Raw genomic sequence first — 24104 nt, 5'->3', positions numbered from 1 at the left:
ATTCAGCCGATGATGTTTCACAGGCTTCATTTTTCCAGGTAATAACAAAGAAAAAACGGCTCTTATCTCAGTTTGATGTGTACTGTAACCAACTATTTAAAATGACCTACACTGTGCTTTGTGTCTCATTTCTTCTAAAATACTCTTAATACCTGATTACTTGATAAAAACCTACAGTGTGACTTATTTCTTCAGGCCTGTAACAATTTAAATTCTTACTCCTTCATGCTGATGGAAGTGCTGGTGGGTAATTTTAGGTCATTAAAATTACAGGTGATGTGACATGTTGTATTATAATGTTATATGAAAAATAAACTGTTATAATCCGACCTGACTCTGCTTTGTCTTTTCCAGCCTCAGATTGGGTTTGAAGGCCTGAACATCTGTGTGATGTGTGCCCACTGGGACAGGATGTATCAGAGTAATAAAGACTCACCAGCTGCTGCACTGGCCATAATATCACTGCTGAAATCATCAGACACATTCAGCTGGAAGGAAGAAAAAAGAGACTTTTGTGAACTACAGAAGAACGAGCAGGTGTCTGCTATAATTATTTTACCTTTATAGTTTGAACTTTAAAGAGCAACAATCTAGACCTGACCTGATATGACCTTCACACTGTGGTGGGCTCAGGTGGGAGGAAGAAACTTCAGCCAGAGATCAGAGACTGTGTTTGCATCCTGTGAATGCAGCAACTGACCACCTCAGACAAGTGAGGAAGCAGCACAACACAACAGTAACTTTTATAACACTGGAACTTTTTGTGACCAGCACATGAAATGCTCATGAAGCTGGACTCAAACACACTTTGCTGTCCTCTGCTGCTCTGCTTTGTTGTGACCACAGAATCTGTAACAGAGGAATCGCCGTTACGTCATCAGTCTGAAATAAAACTATGAAAAATTTCAACTTAAATATTTGGTGACATTTTCCAGCTGAAACCAGTCTGAATGAAAATCCACTGACTGTCTTTGCTTAATAAATAAATCAATAAATACAGAATCAGCTGATGAGCTGCTTCTAATTCCTCCTCAAATGATCTGAATTTCATCCGTAATAAAACTCAGTGTGTAGTTCTTTAAAGCTGACGCTCAGTTTTTGTTTAAAGTGAACAGAAAACTGGATCCAGCTTCGTCTGTGAAGTGTCACCAAAATAATTACGAAACACAGACACTCACCTCATGTCAGTTTTATCTGTGATGCATGCGATCAATCACTACTTCTCCTGATCAGTCTGCCGATCGATCATGGACGCACTGTTTCTAACGGTTTGTTGGATCTGACTCGTGAGCTGAACTTGTTGCTGTGAGAGAAGTGTGGAATGAAAGAGGAGGTGTGCAGAGTGCTGCGCAAGTCTATATTTCACGTTTTCCCCTGAAAGCTCTTCGGGAGTCACCTTAATGGTTCAAAATACGTTTTTATTCCTGTCAAAATGTTTTCATTGGCATTTTTCATAGATTCAAACATGTTCTGTGTTTTTGTGACAAGCTGCTCGTAACAAAGTGTTGAAACATCACAGACGAGTTTAATCTTGTCTGTGATGTGGAGACAAAACACTGGTTCATCTCTTCAGTTAGGAGCCTTTTTTGTACTTCAGTGATTCCAAGGTCAGTGCTGACTTACAAACAGGTCACTCTTTCGAGGATGCCAATGTTCACATTTTGGACAGATGGTTTGAGCAGAGGGCGGGGCTTATGACACCAACTGTCTGCCATCTATAACCCAGTTTTGAGATCCCTTCCCAGACGCCTTAACGCCCACTCACATCTCTTGTCAGTCAATCTCAATAAGTCACATGACAGGATGAGGCAAGGTCTGTCAATGGTTTCACCTGAAACCTCTGCTGATAGTGACTCACGCCCGTTTTTACACCTTGGCTCATGTGATGAGGCACATGCTCTATAGTGGGTCAACGACCCTCTTAGGGCCTAAAATCTGGGACTCTCCATGTATTGATCTTAGAACTGAAGAAGCTTCTCAGATCAGAGGTGAAACTACAGCTATTACAACAGTTGGAGAAGAGTGCAGGAGCTGAATTGGCCTGCCTGGAGTCCAGATGTTTCACCTATAGAGAACATTTGGTGCATCATTAAATGGAAAACATGCTAAAGACATGTTAAACTCTTCAGCAGCTTGATACCTATATCAGGCATGAATGGGCCCAAATCCCAACAACAAAACTCCAGATATCTCCAAAGGTTGACAGTACAGCGTAAACTAATGTTGTGTTTATAAGACTGGGGAAACCTGCAGTCAGCTGAGACTGAAGAAGTCACTTGGATGATGACGAAACGTTTCTCCCACAAAAGGCTACGTCCAGATGAACAGAATCAACCTTTGGAGATTTATTTTCCTGGATGATTGAGGATGCATCAAGATAAATCTCCAGATACTTGTAACCTCGATACCCAGATGTCTTCAAACTGTTTTGAAAAAAAAAGGAGGAGCTACACCGTGGTAAACATGCCCGTTTACCAACTATTCAGAGACTTGTAGCAAGCATCACATTTGATATGAACTCATTTTGGGCGTGAAATTGTAAAATTTCTCAGTTTAAACATTTGTCATGTTATTTATGTTCTGCTGTTATTTGAAAGTCTTTTATTTTTCATTTTGTTAAAATAAAAACATCTCAACTTTTCTGTTATTCAGGTTGTAGGTGTAGCCACAGCAGATCATCTGTCTCCATGTCACCCCAGTATCTGTCACACCAACTCTACTGCATGTCTTTCTTTACTACATTCAACAACGTCATCCAAAATGTTTCTCTTTTCCTCCTGCCTGTCAGCTCCAGATCCATCATTCTTTGTCCAATATATCCACTGTACCTTCTCTGAACATGTACAATCTCAGCCAAGGCTCTTAACTTTATCTCCAAATCACCCAGCCTGAGCCGTCCCTCTGATGTCCATCTCTTTTACTCGCACATGGCAAACACAGCTGTGAAATAGAGGCACACTACAGTTTCTAATGAGTTCAATGGTACGTGGACCTTCCAGCAACAATAGCCAACTGCAACCACAAGATGGCAGTAATGTAAAGCATGGGTCCAAACAGCTGAGTGGCTTCTTGTTTTCCGAGATGAAAGAACAGAAACTGCTTTACTTTAATACTTTTTAACCCTTGTATGGTGTTCGGGTCTGTGAGACCCGTTTTCAGTTTTTTTCTAAAGAAAAATTAAACAATTAATTATTTTTTCAACCTGAAATTCATTGGCTTTGGCTTATTTTCTGTGAAGAACATAAATCCAAACTCATTTTCAATGACCTCATACTGTACCTCCCCCCACACATTTACATTACATACAAGGTGTTCGGGTCCACTGGACCCAGGTCTAACAAAAGTGTTGAAAGTGTAGGTCCTGTGTTCCCACACTCTGTCTTCCTCCTTTCTGGTGCTGCTGATAGTGTTTTCTTCCCCTCCTGCTCGCGCACAAAGTTGCAGCATTGTTGAAAATTCAACTATCAACACCGTCTGCTCTGACATTCCCGCACATTTTACCCTCTTTCTTGAGGAATCCAAATTTTATTTTCTCATACCCTGTCCCACCTGCAAATTAGGGGCATAATACTATAAATAAGACTTTGCCAGTGTGGTTCTTTATCACAACTGATCAAGATGGCAAAAGATTATCTGCTGCGAGGGCCATCCAATTGATTTTGGAAGAGAGAGGGGCTTCGGATGGTGATGTTGACAAAGAGGTTTCAGAATATTTCACATTTCTGAAAATTCAGAGTCTGACAGTGACTTTGAAGAAGAGGATGAGGTTGAGCACCATTTAGTAACAAAACAAAGACGAGTACCCCATCTGCAGCCAGCTCCAGGACCAGAACAAGCCCACCAGACAGCAAGTGAAGAAATATGGATGTCAATAACTGGTGAAATTGAATGGTCTTCTTGCCTAAGAAATGAGCCACCCTGCAGAGCTGTTACTGTGATAAGCCAGGGCCAACACGGCTGACAGTTACTCATGTGCAGGACATCAAGTCTTCATTTGAGCTTTTCATCCCAGATTCCATCCAGAAAATTATTCTGGATTGCAGTAATCTAGAAGGAAGGTGTGTTTTTGGAGAGAGGTCGAAGGAGATGGACCAAATTCATCTAAGAACCCCAAAGGCCTACTTTGGGGTTCTTATCCTTGCAGGAGTTTTCAGGTCCAAAGGGGAATCGACAGAATCCCTGTGGGATGCAGAAACCGGCACGAACCTTTCCGTGCATCAATGTCTCTGGAAAACTTCCACAAAATTTCCAGGATTATCCGTTTTGATAACCGAGACGACAGACCAGCTCGACGGCAGAGAGACAAGCTAGCTGCCATCAGGACAGTGTGGGATAAGTGTGTGCACCACCTCCCCCTGTTTTACAACCCTGGGCCTAATGTCCCCATTGATGAGCAGCTGATCCCATTTAGTTGTGAAACATGTTGCTTCACGTGTAAATGTGTTGTGTCTTTACACTCACTCCACTTGATTATAACTGATTTATTTTTTTTATTATAACATTTTATTTAAAAAACAAAACAAAACAAAAAACAAAAAACGAGCACATTAATTCATAAATGTGATCTAACAAAGGTAAAGGGAAAAAATTAACTGTTTGCTGTTCATATGGCTTGTAATTGGGATGAAGTAAACATCTGTTGAGTAATTTAACATAAAATTGTTTGATAGTGTTAATTTGGAAAGCCAAAACTCTAGCAGGAAAAAAACAACAACAGCGCCATCTAGTGATTGCTCAGGTTAACAGCACAGTAAAGCGATCACATTCAAAAAGTCCTCCAACCTACACAATGACACAAACTCACTGGCCACTTCTTTAGGTACACCTGTTCCACTTCTCATCAATGCAAGTCTCTCATCAGCCAATCACATGGCAGCTCATGGCATTTATGCAACTGAACATAAGATGACTCTGCTGTTATTGTCAGACACGAGTTTGACCACAGTGAAACAGGGACAGTCTACACAGATACACCTCCTGAAAGCTCTCATTACTGCTGTATATTAATAGCTGTTCACATTTACTCTGCGCTGTTTTAGGAGTAACCTGTGTAACTAAGCAGTCATACAATAAGACACCCACATGAACCCTGGCAGGTGTCCTGCTGATGACACTGAACACAAACCAAGACTTTTGTTAGTTCTGCACATTCCTGTAAAAAGTGAGACGTTCACTTTTTGTAATTACAGCTTGATGTTTGTTGTTTCGTTGAGTGGCAGCAGGATGTGACTTTTTTTATTATAGTTCATGATTCCATTTGAAGTGTAAATGAGTAATTTCACTCTTATTTAAAGTAGCTTGAACAAACTCCATCAGGGTAGTTTACATCTTAGCAAACGCTACAAGCTCACAGACCCTTCTCTGCCTTTGCGCTCTCTGTAGTGTTTGTGGTAAAGATATAATATAATAAAAACATTATTAATGACAATAAGGCAGCAATTAATGAATATGTCCACTTCCTCCTCTTCCACTGATACTCTTCCTGCAGCTTTCTGTGGTTTGCTTTCACCTCCTCCAGGTTCTGTTTTTGCTCCTGATGAAATCGCTCCCAGATCTCCTTTCTTTCTTTTTCCCAGGCCTCTCGCTCTTTCTTCATCTCTCTCCTGTGCTGCTCCAGCTTCCTCTCAGCTGCTTCCTTTTGTTCTCTTTCTGACTGAACTCTCACTTCTTCTTGTTTTTTCTGTCTCCTCGTCTCCTCCTCTCGTTCTCTCTTTCTCTCTTTGCGCTCCTTGTTGATGGATTCGTCTTTATCCTTCAGCTGCTTTGCTCTCAGTTTTCTCTCCTCTTCAATCTGTCCTGTCTGCTCACTGATTTTCATGCGCAGACCTTTTAACTCTTTCTCTTTTTTCTTGAGGTCCTCGTCTCTCCTCTTCATCTCTTCATCCTTCTCTTTCAAAACTCTCTCCACGTCTATCTGTGGGACTTCCTTTGTGTCGTCACTCATCTCACTGATTTTACGTTCTCTCGCTCTGCTCTGTTTTCCATCAGCACCTTCCACCTCACTCCTCTGTTCAGCTGGAAGCTTCCTCACCATCTCAGTCAGACCCTTGATGACTGTGTCCTTGGAGAAGCACCCGAACTCTTTAACTGTCATCTTTTCCACAGTATCTAACAGCTGTGGGATCTGCTGTTTGTCTTTGATGTTGAGAACAACTGATCTTCCTCCAAATCTCTCACAGAGCTCCTGGATGTCCTTGTTTTCTTTTACAAAGTTACCAACAGCTGGATCTGTAGGATCTGAGTCCACAGTGAACAGAATCACGGTGAAGTCATTGACCCGAGAGCTGAATGTGTCCTGGATGGTCTCTAACTCTCCCTTGTCTTCATCAGTGAGGGAATCTACAGGTAGGACCAGGATGAAGGCATGGACACCCTCAGGATCACAGAGGGAGATACACCTGAGTGATTCCTCCATCACTGCCTCCTGAGATTTTCCATACAAGGCAGGCAGCTCCACCAGGGAAACCCAACGTCCACACACCTCTCCCTGATGTTTAACACACTCTGATGAGTTGGAGGCTGAATGAAGCTCAGTCTGACCTAAAATGGCCTTGGCTGCTGACGTCTTCCCTGCTCCTCTCCTCCCACACAGAACCAGGTTTAAAACACACTTTGGTCTCATGAATAATCCGCCATCCTCATCCTCAAATACATCACAGCTCAGACGATCTTCATTTATCTCCTTTGCTGTTTGAACCAAACGTGTTAACAGCTCTGAACGTTCAGAGCTCTTCTGCCACAGGTATCTGTATCTGCACATTCTGATCATTTCTTTTAGCGGTGGATGAGTCATACAGTTTTCAAATGAACTCTCTTCTCTGGATGTTGACATGAAAATTAGTGAATGGTCAAATGATCGATCACTGAAGAGTTGAAGGACTCTGCAGAGCCTCTGTTTTTGCTCCTCAGTGAAGTCTTCAGGCTGTAGAACCAGCAGGAACACATGAGGTCCAGGATCAGAGAGCCTCACACATGTTTCTACATGTTCCTTCAATTTGTCCTCAGAGATGTTTGGAAGCAGCAGATCTGGAGTGTTGATGAGAACTAGGTTCTTCTCCTTCAGTGGTCTACTTGTCTCACAGCAGTCCAGCTCCTCGGTGCTGAACTCAGTCTCTCCCAGTATGAAGTTCCCCACGTCTCTCCTCAAAGACCAGCTGTTCCCCAGCAGAACAACCCTCAGCTCAGACACTGAAAAGATAAAAACTAAATTAGATCTACACATCAGGCATTCACAGAAATTAAATTGTTGACATGCAGTGAGGAAAACAGAGGTTTTTATGCTTTCTCCTGTGAGGATGGGGACACTTAACTTCAGTCTACATCTAAACTAATGCATGGCCTGAGTCAGGTGTTCCTCCTTTCCTTTCGTAATGCTATGATTCCTGTTTAATGAAGCTGATGTTTCATGAGGTGTTTCTCTGAGTGGGTTGTGTGCTAGTGCAGAGGCTAAAGACAAAGTGAATTTTCTACAGAATGTGTCAGGCATTATCGATGTCATGAGTTACAGTTACATGGTAACTCTAAAATTTATGAAACTACGTAGAGTCCACTGATTATGTTGGAACGTGACAGGAAAAAGCTGCAACAATGCAGCAACAGATTCAGAAAAAGGTTCAAATGGAAAAAGCTGGATCACAAAGACTAAAGGCTGAAGCTACACTGACACCTGATTGTGGGGGTCAGCCAGGCAGATACAGGACTGTGTGAGGAACATGATTTGGACAGATGAAGATCAGATGATGGAGAAAGTTTGGAAAATTCTACGGATCTAACAGAGCAGGGGGCACGAATAGAAAGAAGTCAATGTGAGAGTCTGAACTTTGCATCCTGAATGGTAAAATAACCGTAAACACCATAACTGCAGCTTAACTCACTGGAAGGTTTTATGTTGGGATTGCTGCTGCTGTGTCTGAGGGGTTGAAGGTTTCCTGTAATAAAACAAAACAATGATGATGTCACACACAGACACACTGGTTCATAAATAACTACCATCGTCACATGAGACCTCTTTCTAGTGAAGCTTTTCTTTGTGTCAGTATTTGATCCTGTGTTTGATGCCTTGACTCATATGTGGTGGCTTTTTTTCCTTTCTCAGTATTAGATGTTAGCAGTGCTCTGTAAATCGCTTACATTTGGTCTCAAACATTTAGGCTTTCTCCAGCTAAAAAAAAACATTCTAATTATCAAAGCAATATGAATGAACACATTTAAACTTTCCCAACTTGTTATCAGGGTCCCTCGGTTGATGATCCAGAGTTTTGAGTTTTTGTGGAATCATAGTTCTTGTGGATTTGACAATGTTATTTTCGTCCATCCATCTTCTTCCGCTTTATCCGGGGCTGGGTTGCGGGGGCAGCAGCCTAAACAGAGAGGCCCAGACCTCCCTCTCCCCAGCCACCTCCTCCAGCTTATCCAGGCGTTCCCAGGCCAGCCGAGAGATATAATCTCTCCAGCGTGTCCTGGGTCTGCCCCGGGGCCTCCTCCCGGTGGGTCATGTCCAGAACACCTCACCCAGGAGGTGCCCAGGGGGCATCCTTGTCAGATGCCCGAACCACCTCAGCTGGCTCCTTTCGATGTGGAGCAGCAGCCGCTCTACTCTGAGCCCCTCCTGGATGGCCGAACTTCTCACCCTATCTCTATGGGAGAGGCCAGCCACCCTTCGGAGGAAGCTCATTTCTGCTGCTTGTATCCGCGATCTCGTTCTTTCGGTCACTACCCACAGCTCGTGACCATAGGTGAGGGTAGGGACATAGATCGACCAGGAACTCGAAAGCTTCACTTTTACGCTCAACTCTCTTTTCACCACGACGGACCGGTGCAGCGTCCGCATCACTGCATCCGCAGCACCAATCCGTCTGTCGATCTCCGGCTCTCTTCTCCCATCACTCGTGAACAAGACCCCGAGATACTTGACCTCCTGCAGTTGTGGCAGGAACTCATCCTCAACCCAGACTGGGCACTATACCCTTTTCCAGCTGAGAACCATGGCCTCAGATTTGAAGGTGCTGATTCTCATTCCCGCTGCTTCACATTTGGCTGCAAACCATTCCAGTGCGAGCTGGAGGGCCTCACCCGATGAAGCCAACAGAGCCACATCATCTGCAGATGATGTGGCTACCCCTAGCAATTCTGTCCATAAGAATTATGAACAGAATCGGTGACAAAGGGCAGCCCTGGCGGAGTCCATCACCCACCGAAAATGAGTCTGACTTATTGCTGACTATGTGGACCAAGCTCTTGCAATGGTTGTACACTCAACAAAAATATAAACGCAACACCTTTGTTACTGCTCCCATTCCCCATGGGATGGACGTAGAGACCTAAAATTCATTCCAGATACACAATATAACCATCCCTCCCAAACAGTGGTCGCAAATCAGTCCAAATGTGTGGTAGTGGGCACATCTGCTATATTGAGATAATCCATCCCACCTCACAGGTGTGCCACATCAGGATGCTGATCTGACATCATGAGTAGTGCACAGGTGTACCTCAGACTGCCCACAACAAAAGGCCACCCTGGATTGTGCAGTTTTTTGCGCTATTGGGGGTCTGGGGACCCAGAACCGGTCAGTATCTGGTGTGACCACCATTTGCCTCATGCAGTGCAACACATCGTCGCATGGAGTCTATCAGATTGTCAATTGTGGCCTGTGGAATGTTGGTCCACTCCACTTCAATGGCTGTGCGAGGTTGTTGGATATTCGTGGGAACTGGTACACGCTGTCGTATACGCCGGTCAAGCACATCCCGAACATGCTCAATGGGTGACATGTCCGGTGAGTATGCTGGCCATGCAAGAACTGGGACATTCTCAGCTGCCATCTGCCCTGAACAATGTGAACCATGATTCATCCGTGAAGCGCACACCTCTCCAACGTGCCAGACGCCATCGAATGTGAGCATTTGCCCACACAAGTCTGTTACGGCGACGAGCTGGAGTCAGGTCAAGACCCCGATGAGGACGACGGGCATGCAGTTGAGCGTCCCTGAGACGGTTTCTGACAGTTTGTGCAGAAATTGTTTGGTTGTGCAAACCAATTGTTCCAGCAGCTGTCTGGGTGGCTGGTCTCAGACGATCTTGGAGGTGAACCTGCTGGATGTGGAGGTCCTGGGCTGGTGTGGTTACACGAGGTCTGCGGTTGTGAGGCCGGTTGGATGTGCTGCCATATTCTCTGAAACGCCTGTGGAGACGGCTTATGGTTGAGAAATGAACATTCAATGCACGGGCGACAGATCTGGTTGACATTCCTGCTGTCGGCATGCCAATTGCACGCTCCCTCATTGCTTGTGGCATCTGTGGCATTTTGCTGTGAGACAAAACTGCACATTCCAGGGTGGCCTTTTGTTGTGGGCAGTCTGAGGTACACCTGTGCACTACTCATGATGTCAGATCAGCATCCTGATGTGGCACACCTGTGAGGTGGGATGGATTATCTCAATATAGCAGATGTGCCCACTACCACACATTTGGACTGATTTGTGACCACTGTTTGGGAGGGGTGGTTATATTGTGTATCTGGAATGAATTTTAGGTCTCTACGTCCATCCCATGGGGAATGGGAGCAGTAACAAAGGTGTTGCGTTTATATTTTTGTTGAGTGTATAAGGATCGAGTGGCCCGTAGCAATGGGCCAGACACCCCATACTCCCGAAAAACCTCACACAGGACACTCCGAGGGACACGGTCAAATGCCTTCTCCGGGTCCACAAAACACATTTAGACTGGTTGGGAAAACTCCCATGCACCCTCGAGTATTCTCGAGAGGGTAAAGAGCTAATCCAGTGTTCCACCATCAGGACAAAAACTGCATTGTTCCTCCTGTATCCAAGGTTCAACTAACAGACAAATTCTCCTTTAAAGCGACCTGGCATAGAATTTCAGAATACTTTATTGATCCCTAGGTTCCCGGGGATGCTGAGGAGTGTGATTCCCCCTATAGTTGGAACACACCATCTGTTCCCCTTCTAAAAGATGGGAACCACAACCCTCACAATAAATGTATAGTGAGGGTCCGCCAGTTCTGTCCAGCATCTTCCCCCGCCACCTGATCCGACTCACCACCAGGTGGTGATCAGTTGACAGCTCAGCCCATCTCTTTACCCGAGTGTCCAGAACATATGGCCACAGGTCTGGTGATACAATTACAAAATCGTTCATCGACCTGTGACCTAGGGTATCCTGGTGCCACGTGCTTATTGACACCCTTATGTTCGTACATGGTGTTAAATATGGACAAAATGTGATTTGCACAGAATTCCAACAACAAAAAACCACTCGGGTTCAGATCCGGGAAGCCGTTCCTCCCAATCAGGGCCCTCCGGGTTTCACTGTTGTTGCCCACGTGAGCGTTAAAGTCTCCCAGTAAGACAACAGAGTCCCCACATGGAGCACCCTCAAGCACTCTGCCCAAGCAACTCTGAACCGTCGCATAAGCGCAGACGACAGTCAGGACACATTCCCTGACCCGAAGGCGCAGGGAACAAACCCTCTCATCCACTGGGAACAACCCCAATGCACAGGCAGCAAGCCGAGGGGATACTAGAATACCCACCACAGCCCGCCGCCTCTCACCAGGGCCAACTCCAGACTGAGACAAAGTCCAACCCCTCTCCAGGAGACTGGTTCCAGAGCCCAAGCCGTGTGTTGAGGTGAGCCCGACTATATTTAGACGATACCTCTCAACCTCACGCAGTAACTCAGGCTCCTCTCCCACCAGGGAGGTGACGTTCCATGTTGTGGTAGCCGGGGATCGGTCTGCCAGTTCCTCCACTCCTGGCTGCTGCCTGACACACATTGTACCCAACCACTATGGCGCCCCCTGCAGGTGGTGAGCCTACAGGAGAATGGGCCCAAGTCCCTTTTTCAGGCTGTGCCCGGCCGAGCCCCTGGACTAAGGCCCGGCTACCAGATGCGGGCCCTCGGGCATTTTATTTTCCTAAAATGGTTAATCATGCTTCCCTGTGTTCTTGACTTTTATTATTATTATTATTATTATTATTATTATTATTATTGTAGCATGCTCCTTTAATATTGGTGTTCTATGGCCTAGTATTGGTGTCTTTAATCTTTAGTTACTGATGACCTTGGTTTGATAGACTTCCTAGTGTTTCCTTTCTGTGCCCTCCGTCTTCATGGTTTTCCTTCTGTCAAGTTCATATGCTGAGTCCTTGCTTCAATATTTATTTCCTGTTTTATTTTGGTAATTCCTGCTTCATGTGTTCAGTGTCCAGTTTTATTTCCCTCAGTCTTGTTCTCCTTTGAGTTTTAGTTGTGCTCACTTGGCTTGTCCAACCTCCCTAATTACTCTTAGTGTGTTTATAGCCCTTATCTCTCCTTAACCCTTGGTCACATCAAACTGTTTGCCTGCTGCCATGATCTTAGTCCCTTGTGTTCCATGAATTTTTTACACCTTTAATGAAAGGTTGTTTTAAGCTTCAAGTCTGCCTGTCAGTCTGCACTGGGGTCATAGTTCTTCCCAACTACAACACTTGTGACTGTTGTTAACTTTATTAAGATCCAGAGTTCTGGGGACTTAGATTTTCGTGTTCACTTAACTACAATATTGACATTGACAATAAAATTGTTGCCCCAGAGGCACGCTTTCAAAAATAAAGCGTTTATTTGGCATTTTCAGACTTTTCAATTTAATTCAATTTAAATAGCACCAAATCACAACAACAGTCACCTCAAGACGCTCTATAGTGTAAGGTAAAGATCCTATAATAATACAAACTGGAGACCTTTCATGTGTTAGGCAATCATTCTAACCCTACACTATGGAAAAAAAATTTAACTTTGTTTTTACAAAGCAAGTATCAAAGGAATGCTGGATAAATAAAAAGAAGAGGACACAGCTCAAGGTTAGCTGATGCACTGTTCATTTCTATAATGTAGGTTTAGCATGCACACCTTACAAAAGGTCCCAGTTCCAACAAGGAGGCAACACAATCCCAACCTTGTGCAGTGCACAAGCTAGTACACTGCCCCTGTTGCTCCAAACTCTGGTTACACAGGTAGGTTTCATCTGATGCAAAAATCGATGCCAAATCAAATATGCAGTTCCTTCATTTTGAAATACACGCCACTGAAGCTGAGAGCTGGAGAAAGCCAGATGTATTTATTATAGAGTAAAAGAACACTTTCCTACTGAGAAACAAGGCCTACACATGTGATTAGAGGTAACGAACACAACATCAGACACTGGTGCGGTGAATATACGCACAGTGAGAAACATTACATCATCCAGGCTGACTCTGGATGGGTCTGCATCACTCACTCACTCACTCACCTGTTTCTGCAGTTGCCATTTTGCCGCTCTGCTGGAAACAGACGAGATGAGCAGATATTTATTAACTCATCTGGAGACAAACTGTCGGGTTTAAGAACCTGAGGAGAGAAAAGTTCAAAATGTTAATTTGTTAATGCGTCGAACTCACAAACACAACACCTCATGTTGTATCTTCAGAAAGCAGTCGAGCTGCAGGTGACTTCCACCTCTGTATCATATGGAGTGAAAACTTGAAGTAATTTATTCACAAGGTATAAAGTCTATTTACATCTGAGCTGTAAAAGTGAATCTGAACACCAGGTTGTAGAAATCACAGCAGATGGTGCTTCAAATATAGATGCTGCTGCACACAAGCAGCCTTCACACAAACACAGCATCATTGTTAAGGACAGACCCTGAAGCACCAGTTTATAACTGTTGTTCTGTGAGAGTAGTGTGAGCTTATTGTTGTGTAATTATGCATATCGCTTCATGATGTGTTTTAAAGCAGGTTGTTTTCACTTGTACTTTTATATCATGTAAAGGTGGCCAAGTGTGCTTACAGGTTATAATTATACAGGACTGCTTCTCACAGTACTCTTTTATATGAACATTTATTTTTTTATTTTTTCTCTGAAACTTTATTTCTAACCTGTGTGTGAGCCCTGCCTGATGTGATTCCTGTGGGGAGGCATCGGACAACCCCACGATCTGCCAAGCCAAACAGGTGGAGCGACCCTGTGGTGACCCCACTGAGCCAAAAGCAGCTGTTTACAGTCAGAGCTTCATCAGTCTGTTTATTTTATTCAGTAGTCACATTTGAAAAATATATTAACAGACAAAAGTAAAACAGAACTTAGTTATATAGAAAAAATAAATAATAAATTGATTATCGCAGGTAAAAATGGAAAATAATGTTTAAGTATACATGTTAATAAAGTTCAAGAAAAAAAAGCCTTGGCTCCTCCTACTCTAATACCTAAAATGGTGTCGGAGGCCTAGTTAACAGAGATATTTATCTCAGTTTAATCCTTGATTCGCATCATTTCAGAGAGATTATACAGCAGATTATAGAGAGAGCAGATTAAGGTCCATGAATCGTATCAGGACCACCAAACACGGTCCAAGCTGGTTCTACAGCCTCTGATCCAAAGAACACAGCCCACAGAACAGGCCTGTATCAGGACACAGTGACAGACTTTACTTTTCCTGATTCCTGATCAAACCTTTCACAACAGCACTGCACTCCTCAGCTTTAACTTTAACCAGGTTTAAATGACAAAGAGCGAGCAGAGAAGTGAAAGCAAGTGTTCTTGTGTTATGGCGCTCCATTTCCGCGTCTTCCCATCGCACCTCGGCTGCGTTACTGTCACAGAGATATGATGTAATCATGAGGTGAGCAGTTTTTCTGTACTTTATCCCGTTTTTTAATTAAGTCACCGGTTCAATCTTACTTTCACACAGATTTACAGACAAAAATACGACATGAACTATATCGTTTACTTCCGGTCCAAATGTTCCGCGTTTATTACCTGAACCGAAAATTCACCTCGAGGTCACAGAAAGTTTCTCACAGTTAAAGTCTGACGGCGGGTCTGAGCCTGCTTCTCTGTGCTGTCCGTGATAAATGTTACCTGGATGAAGCCGCTGTCACGCAGGTTCAGAGCTGCAGGATTTAAGTTTCTACGGTTCAGGTTCATGTGACGTCAGAGGACACGCCCACCCGCAGGAGAAAAAAGAGAAGTGCGTCACTGCGCGCTCAGATGTGCGCTTACTCTGTCCGTGTAAAAACTCTCCATCAGATGACTTCTCTCTGATGAAGAACAGATGTTCAGGAAATCTGTCACACATGTTCATACTTCAGCATTTACTGAACAGAAAGCGGTTTTTTTTAGGTGACACACCTGATGTGTCCGTGTCTGAGCTCCTCCCATCTCCTCAAGCACAACAGCCACCAACAAGAGGAAGAGGGAGGAAGACGTGCGGAGGTGTGAGCAGCACAGCAGGCTGCAGGAAAAGAGGATGGAGGAAAAGATGTAGCAGGATGCAGCGGCTCTCAGATTTAAATCATCTGTGACACTTCCAGGTGTTGATGATGAGCAAAACAAAAAAGACACGAGTGAAAGTTTACAAAAGAAATGCAGTGAAGTGAGGAGAACCGTGAGCTTAAAGAAACCGTTAGATCAGGAACATTTGATGAATCTGCATTTGAAAAGGATGAAGATGAAGTCGAGGCAGTGATAGGAGTGCCCACATCATTACAAGTAGTTTTAACATGTTTGGTGTCTTTTCTGCGAACTGGAACAAACCTGATTCCTTTAAAAAAAAAACTGCTTGTGAGACTGAAATGAATCTTCTTCATCCCTGATTGTTTTCTGTTTAAGATCTCAGCTCCAGGAGCACCACTGAAGACTTGTGTCAGTGCCCATCATAGATGTGTCTGTATTATTGACTGCTTTGAAATGTTCACTGAAAGGACCTGAAAGCAAGAACACAAACATACTTGAAACACAAACATCGCTATACAATGAAACACGAAACTGGCAGGAAGATCCCACAAACACGTGACTGAACAAAGTGGATTTTTGGACTCTCTCAGCACAGGAGGTGTAACGTTAACAGAATCATTTAGGTTGCATAATCCTGAACTGAGGATCCCAGCTTCCTCCAAAGAGAAGACATAACTGTGGAGCTGAGGCCCACAAAAGGACCTGTATCACTCAGAGTACATGTTGGGAGCTACTGGAGAAGAAAGGAATGAATATACAAGTGAAGATGTGTGAAGCAGAGCACCCTAAAGGTCTTACACCTCTTGATAAATTTAATTGGAAAAATTTACAAGATGATTTTGAGAATGGTCTCCTGTGAGAGCTGCTGTGATGCAAAAAGACAGGAGGCTGAGCTGGAGGTGGCAGAGGACGGGAAGATTTTCACTGGGAATCATCAGATGGACAGGATTAGAGAGGACTGCATCACAGGGACAGCTCAGGTTCAGCAGTTTGGAGACAAAGCTGCACGTGTGCAGAGGAGGGATAGAGGATAGACTGGGAAAGGATGTGAAGGCAGAGCTGCCAGGAGGAAAAGAGGAAGACCTCAGAGAAGATTCATGGATGTAGTGAAGAAGAACAGAGTGTCGGTGTGACAGAGGAGGAGATAGAGGAAGATGACCTGCTGTGGCGAGCTTTAAAGGGAAAGAAGAAGAAGGTCGTAGATACAGCATATCAACAGCTGTTTACTTGGCTGAAAAGTGTAAATATAAAAATACTGGCAGCAGCCTCGGTACCCCTCAGCCTCCTTGTAGATACACCAATCGCATCAATTTCAAAGTCCTACATTTTGCCTTGTTCTCCACTTTTCACAGTGTGACCCACACATCTCACTGCTTCATACCTGCCCAAAGGCTGCAGGTGGTCTTTTCCCTTTATGTGGTCGGCCTGGCTGTCCATGAAAGAAATACACAATAAGCATGAAGCCAGACCGACGGGCACTGATCAGTCTCTTCAAAACAGACAAGCATCCATCCTAGAAACAATTTACATCCTTGCATGTAAATTATTACACTAACCGTGTGTGTTGGACTTTATTGTGCATGAAGATTCATCACTGCTTCTTTCTTCATGTGTTTTACTAAAGTGACCATAGGTGTGAGTAGATGTCTGTGTTGGCCCTGTGACAGGAAGCGACCTGTCCAGGTGTACCCTCCTCTGTGTTGAAATAGTTTGTAATTATGTGTGCATTGGATGTCTAAAGTTACGACGTGTTTCTGGTCTTTTATACAACAAACCCAGTAAATCAGAGTTGCTGAAAAATTACTAAATATCATCATGTTGATAATACTTCCTGCTGTCAGTATTCTGTGTTCAAAGGTCATCTTATTAAAGATAAAACATTTAAAGTGTTTATTGTGACACTTATTTATTGTGAATAATCTTGACTTCCAACCGGGGATGTTCGATATAGGTTTTAAGGAATGGAAGAACAAAGGAATTCAGAGACTGAGGGACTTATTCTCCAACAATGTAGTTATGCCATTTGACCAAATGGTTGAGAAATATTCTCTCCCCAAACATGACTTTTTCCATTACTTACAGATAAGGCATTATATTTTACATAGTACTAACCTTAGTGACAGTCATGAAGTCTCTCCTGTTGAAAAATTATTATTTTTAACAGACAGAGAGGTACCTGTGAAGATATTTTATAAGGCTTTATATTCTGTACCTTTAGTGATGTCACAGAGGCTTAAAGGCACATGGGAAAAGGAGTTAGGTATAGCAACTGATGATGAAGAGTGGAAAGATGTCTGAAGTTATGCCAAATCAATCTCAGTTTGTAATCTTACCAAAGAAATACAGTTAAAAATCATACACAGAATGCATATATCCATATCTCGCAGACATCAATATAATCCTACCCTTTCAGCCATGTGCCTCAAATGTAAGACAGAAATTGGTACCCTACACTGTTCCAAAAAATAGTAATGTCAAAGTATTTTACTGTGTAGTTTACAGTTGTGTACTGTTTTTCTAGAATATCATTACATTTACAGACTTTTACAGACATTTACACATTTAGACTGTGATCTGACACGTCAAATGTAAAATAACATAACATCACTGTAAATGTAATAAAACACAATTTACTTGTTTGTTAAATATATTTTGTTGTACATATGCATATTTAGATCGTAAAAATACATCCAGGAATGTCTCCCATCATGCCTTGGGACATGTGCTGCTGTTTAGATGTTCTTGTTCTAGTGTTTATGGTTACGTTACTTTAAACTGTTATCTTGAATGTTGTGTTTACGCTGTGGTGCAGCGTCACTGACAGTTGTTGTTTTGTAGAGAGAGTGCTGTACCATGAGTGACTTCTGTTGCGCTGTTGTTGAAACTTGAGGCACATTGTAGCACCAGCAAGTGTTTTAATAAGGAGCTCTCCCTACCAGCTTGGGGTTAAATAACAAGCTCAATCTCTGTCTGTGAGCTTCTTTGTTAAGATTTCTCTGCATGCCACAATATAAAACATTGCATGGACACGCTGTGCTAATTATATATTTTGAAAAAGAAATGTGGAGGTAGGAATTGCAATTAATATAAATAACATGACGCTAAGCATCGGCCAATGAATGTGAACTAACAACTACAAGGTCGCAGGTATGGCTGCGACCGTAGGAAAAAACCCTAATATGAAGGTATTTTACTGCATTTTACAGTAATGTTCTGTTCTTCTAGAATATCATTAAAGTTACGTAAATAGACTTTGACTTCACATTTTGAATGTAAATTAACGTTAAATCACTGTATTGTAATACAACATAATTGTCATGATTATTAAATGTATCTGTCTGTACATATGCATATTTAGATTGTTAAAATACATTCACAAATGTATCATGATCTCACAAATATCTGTCCGTTATTTGAAAGATTGAACTGTTGAATTCAAATGTAATGCCATGGAAAAGTATATAACATGATCCCTATAAGCTTGTGTTACATCACATAAGTATTATTATCGCTGCTAGTTAGGCCGTTCGTGGCTCAAGAGTTGGCAGTTTGCCTTATGACCAGAAGGTTGACGGTTCGCGCCCCGGCTCGGACACTCTCCGTCGTTGTGTCCGTGGTCAAGGCTCTTCACCTACCGCCTACTAGTGATGGCCAAAGGGGCCGATGGTGCGATATGGCAGCCTCGCCTCTGTCCCAGGGCATGCAATCAATTATTATTTAAACCAACTGTTAACTGTATATTTCTGTACATTTACGTATTATGATTCATATTTCCACATTCAGTGACCTTGTTTATAGGTAATTTCATTGTTTGATCGCGTACAAATGTTCCTAATTTAATGTCTAAAAGCACTTGGAAAAGGCAGAATCCCATGTCAAATTAGCGCAACAAACTCCATTTTCATTACTGAAAATAACTGTATTTTTATGGGACAGTTATTTTCTGTTATTTTACGGTTGTATTTTGGCGCCCCAGCTGCCGGAATATTACCGTTTTTTTAAGATGTTTTTTTTTCCTATTTATAGATGATTTCATTGTTTAATCACATTAACATGTTCCTGATTTAATGTTTAGCTGCACTTGAAAAAGGCGAGATCCCATGTCAAATTAGCGCAACTAATTGTATTTTCATTACTGGAAATAACCGTATTTTTATGGGACAGTTATTTTCTGTTATTTCACGGTCGTATTTTGGCGCCCCAGCTGCCGGAAGATTACTGTTGTTTTAGGATGTTTTTTTAACAGTGTAGCTCACAGCTTGTGGTCATGTTTGAAATTGCAAGAATATTGGTCTAATGTGTTATCTGAAATGGAGAAGATTTTTGGTTGTGAATTGGAGATGGACCCTCTGTCTCTCATACTGGGTCTCCCCAGCTGGCGATTAATATCCAAGAATAATAGGAGATTGTACTGTGTTCTCACCTATGCGGCGAGGAAGAATATACTACTCTAATGGATTTATGAAAAAGCACCAACTATTAAAGGTTGGCAAAGAGTAGTGTTGGATCTAGTGCCATTGGAATATCTTGTATACTGCACTCAAAAACAGATCAATTCTTTAAGGTGTGGGAACCATACTTGAACTATGTGGAACCTGATGTTTCTAATATTATGTTACAAGGATTCTCTTGAGTGTTCAAACTGCAACGTACTACTGGGACCACAGGTACTGTATTGCATTCTCTCTTTATTTATTTATTTTTAGATGGAACTGAGCTGGTGTCCTGTGCTTAGTTATCAGTCTGTTTGTTTTTGTTTTGTTTATTTGTTTTTGTTGGTTTGTTTGTTTTTTAATTTACTTTTGGTTCTGAATTCTACACTTTATTATGTTATGTAATTATGTACTATTTGTGAAAACAGAAAAAACTAATAAAAAAAAAAGAAAAAAAAAAGATAAAACACAACATGTCTGATAAAAGTGAAAGAAGAGAAAACACAGCCGTGAATTTAGAGGAAGTGAGGGTGTTGAGTCCATCGGTTAAACCAGTTTACAGTTCATTCATCATGAATATCATTCAGCTCGAGCTTCTTCTCCTCACAGCTGCTCTCTCTCTCTTCTTGTTGTTGTTCTTTATGGGACTCTACACAGAAATGTACTGAGGTATATACTGAAGTTAGCTGCAGCTTTCTGTTAGTGAAACAGTAAGATATTATATATTCAGAATTATATGAATTGTATGAACACATTGAGAACAATAAAATGTTGATAACTTGTCACCTTTCAAGTTTTATTCTCTTTAGTTTGGTTTCAGGATTTCATTCATTACAACATTAAAAATGTGCAGAATGGGTTCGAGGCCAAAGTCAGAGCCAGAGACGAGCAGCAGAGGCCTGAATGCAGCCACGAAAACGTTAGTTTTTTTTAATTTTTTTTATTTTTTTTTTATTTTATTTTTTTCCTTTTTTTTTTTTTTTTCCTTTTTTTACACGAAAACGTTAGTGCATGTAAGAAAACTGCAGCTCCAAAAGTGAGAGGATTCCAACAAACTCCCATGTTCAGATGTTTCATTCATATATACAGGATTTCAGCCTTATATAATCCCTTCAGCATTTTTAATGGAATTACCTGACAGATGATAGGATGTGCCGGGTGACCACAAAGACAAATTCAATTGTGTGATTTTAGTTTTAGTTTTTACAGCTTGCCAGCTGTTGCTAATAACTTGGCACGTCACTGGCACATCCAAAAATTCAACATGGCAGGAGCCAAAAATGCCAGTGAGTTATAAAAAGTTCAGAAACCCATTGCTCAAGGTGGCTGTGTCCATCCTTTATATACAGTCTATGAGCAGTGCACACAAAGCTCCAAGTTTAAATGTCCCAGATATTTTATCATTAGCAACAACATCTGCCCACAACGTTTTAGGGGCGATCGTGGCTCAAGAGTTGGGAGTTCACCTTGTAATCGGAAGGTTGCCGGTTCGAGCCCCAGCTTGGACAGTCTCGGTCGTTGTGTCCTTGGGCGAGACACTTCACCCGTTGCCTACTGGTGGTGGTCAGAGGGCCCGGTGGCGCCAGTGTCAGTGCGCCCCAGGGTGGCTGTGGCTACAATGTAGCTGCCATCACCTGTGTGTGAATGGGTGGATGACTGGATATGTAAAGCGCTTTGGGGTCCTTAGGGACTAGTAAAGCGCTATATAAATACAGGTCATTTACCATTTCCACAGTGTTTCTTCAGCTGAGCACAATCACCCACAACTTTTTTTCTGCCTCTGCTAAACATATTCTGTATGCCTTATTTTAATTTCATTACTTTCATTCTGAAAAACATCCTCAGTTTACATTAACTTTGTTTTTATTGTGTGTAAAAAGAAATGAAACATAAAGTCAGTATTTATCAGGCAAAAAGCAATAAAAGCAGTTATTATAAAGTGGTACAACAATAAATGGACATTATACATGGTTTATATAGTTTAAAGTGTTTCTTGATTATGATTCAATGCAGAAAAAAGCCCAAACTACATTTTCCCGCCTCATTCAACGAGGCAGGTGAAAACCATACAAAAAAGATCATTAAATTTAATTAAAGTTAAAACTGCATGCAAATCATAATTTCAAATCATCTTTAAGTATTCTAAAATATCACAAGAATTCATATAAATTAAGCCTTAATAAAAATATACATTTTGGTGAAAAGGAAAAACACCCTACCCAGGGAAGAAGACTAGATTATATAAACTGATGTTCAATATATCTGCAAAATGACAATCATAAACTACTCCAAAACTCAAAAGTACAAAAGTATACCCACCCGCCTCACCAAGGGTGATTTTAGAAAATAATTTCCCATCAGTAAGGTGATATTCTATGTCCCTATGTCCATACACCCATTTAAAGCAGCGGGGGATCAAACCACCAAGGACTCCACTGCTGACTGCTGCCCAGACCACAACACACTGGACCCCCTTGGCCCCAAGACAAGGTCATCAGGAACCTTTATATAACCAATTGCCAAAGTTGTTTGAAGCCCTCATGAAGCCAACAGCCAACAGTTACTGTTGATGTGATGTTCTTCTGCTTCCTTTATCTGTGGGCATGATGTACTCTGCACTCACAGGCTTCGGTAGTTCAGAGACTTATCCCCATGAACAAAGCAAGACAATCAGAGCTCAATCCATTTTGACTTGCAAGGGAAGCTCAGTCGGAATCTCAGAGTTGTAAGCTCTGCACCTGATCCCTGACAACTTCAAATTCCAGCCTTCCCTCACAGCCTTTTTAATCAGTGAACACAGTTACACAACCCCCTCATTGTAAAACCCATATGGTGTGTCATAAAAGCTAAGCCACTGTGTGTGTATATATGTGCGACCATGTCAGTGCATGTGTGCGTGTGTATATGTCTCTGTATATGTGACTTCCTGGTTACAACCATTTAACATTTACGGGCGATCATGGCTCAAGAGTTGGCAGTTCGTCTTGTAACCGGAAGGTCACTGGTTCGATCCCCGGGCTCTCCGTCCTGGTCATTGTGTCCTTGGGCAAGATACTTCACCTACCGCCTACTGGTGTTGGCCAGAGGGGCCGATGGCGCAATGTGGCAGCCTGGCTTCTGTCAGTCTGCCCTGGGGCAGCTGTGGCTACAACTGTAGCTGCCTCCACCAGTGTGTGAATGTGAGAGCGAATGAATAGTGGCATTGTAAAGCGCTTTGGGTGCCTTGAAAAGCGCTATATAAATGAATAAATAAATCCATTATTATTATTAACAACATCTCTGGTCATAAAAGCGTCATCTCACACCACCCCATATACGGCTTAACCCCTTTAACGGACCACCATATAAAAAACGGTAAATGGCCTGTATTTGTATAGCACTTAGTCCTTATGGACCCCAAAGCACTTTACATATCCAGTCATCCACCCATTCACACACACATTCACACACTGGTGATGGCAGCTACATTGTAGCCACAGCCACCCTGGGGCGCACTGACAGAGGCGAGGCTGCCGGACACTGGCACCACCGGGCCCTCTGACCACCACCAGTAGGCAACGGGTGAAGTGTCTCGCCCAAGGACACAACGACTGAGACTGTTCGAACCGGCAACCTTCCGATTACAAGCAGCAGCAAAAGAAGATCCAAACTACACTTCACATAAACATCGTCATGAATTCCCTCTGACTTTTGCTCTTTTGCTTCCACCACTTTGTGCACAGCTCTCTCTCTCTCTCTGTACTTCAAGAACAGTTTCCCATCAAAAATCTGTTTTCTGCATTATTCGCTTGCTTATTACCAGTCTACTGTTGTCTACAGCACTGTTGGCCGCTGTTTTATTTTGTTTTTTAATGACCTCCACGCCTCATTTCCACTGTTCAATACTGAAGAAATGTAAACTTTTTAAAATGATGCCAAATTGCAAAATGCTCAGCTGTGTCTCTATAAAACCTCTAACTTTGCTCTTCTTCACTTCAGCAGCATCAGGTAATTTTCATATGTTGATTAATGGTTTTCTTTTGTTTTTGATCTATTGCAGAATATTTTTAAGGTCATCTGCTATAAAAAGTCAGGTCAGGAAAATCACCTTCATGTTTTTCTGTGTTTATCCTCAGTTACTTTGGCACAAAGGCATCTGCTGTGATGCTTACACCTCTGAGGTTATTTAGACCAAAATACTAAATTTTGCTCTACAAGGGCCTGATGTCCACTTACGAGGACACACAACCACTGTTCTATCGAAATGTAAAGCGAATGTCCTCATATGTGGATCTCATTTTTCTCAGAAACAAAAATCAGGTATAAAAAAAATATCTTGTAATTCTTTTTATATATATATATATATACATTCATCAGGTCCCAATCAGCCCAAATAGCAAAAAGAAAGACTT

At 42.3% G+C, this 24104-nt stretch overlaps 1 protein-coding gene across 1 annotated transcript; it reads right to left on the bottom strand.

Moving 5' to 3' along the window:
* Window positions 1–5347: 5347 nt before the first annotated feature.
* On the bottom strand, window positions 5348–14962 carry LOC146621881 (GTPase IMAP family member 8-like). Its single transcript, XM_085367607.1, has 4 exons — window positions 14906–14962; window positions 13293–13390; window positions 7875–7928; window positions 5348–7188 (listed from the first exon to the last, which is right to left on the bottom strand). Exons 2-4 carry the CDS (start codon window positions 13309–13311, stop codon window positions 5348–5350), a joined length of 1914 nt encoding a protein of 637 aa, XP_085223733.1. The 5' UTR covers window positions 13312–13390; window positions 14906–14962.
* Window positions 14963–24104: the final 9142 nt, after the last annotated feature.

Source organism: Diplotaxodon limnothrissa, linkage group LG12 (assembly GCF_057381915.1).
Source record: "Diplotaxodon limnothrissa isolate DT_005_m linkage group LG12, D_limnothrissa_male_GT1.1, whole genome shotgun sequence".
Taxonomy (NCBI): domain Eukaryota; kingdom Metazoa; phylum Chordata; class Actinopteri; order Cichliformes; family Cichlidae; genus Diplotaxodon; species Diplotaxodon limnothrissa.
The sequence above is the reverse complement of the archived record's forward strand: the minus strand, read 5'-3'. Positions and strand labels throughout refer to the sequence as shown.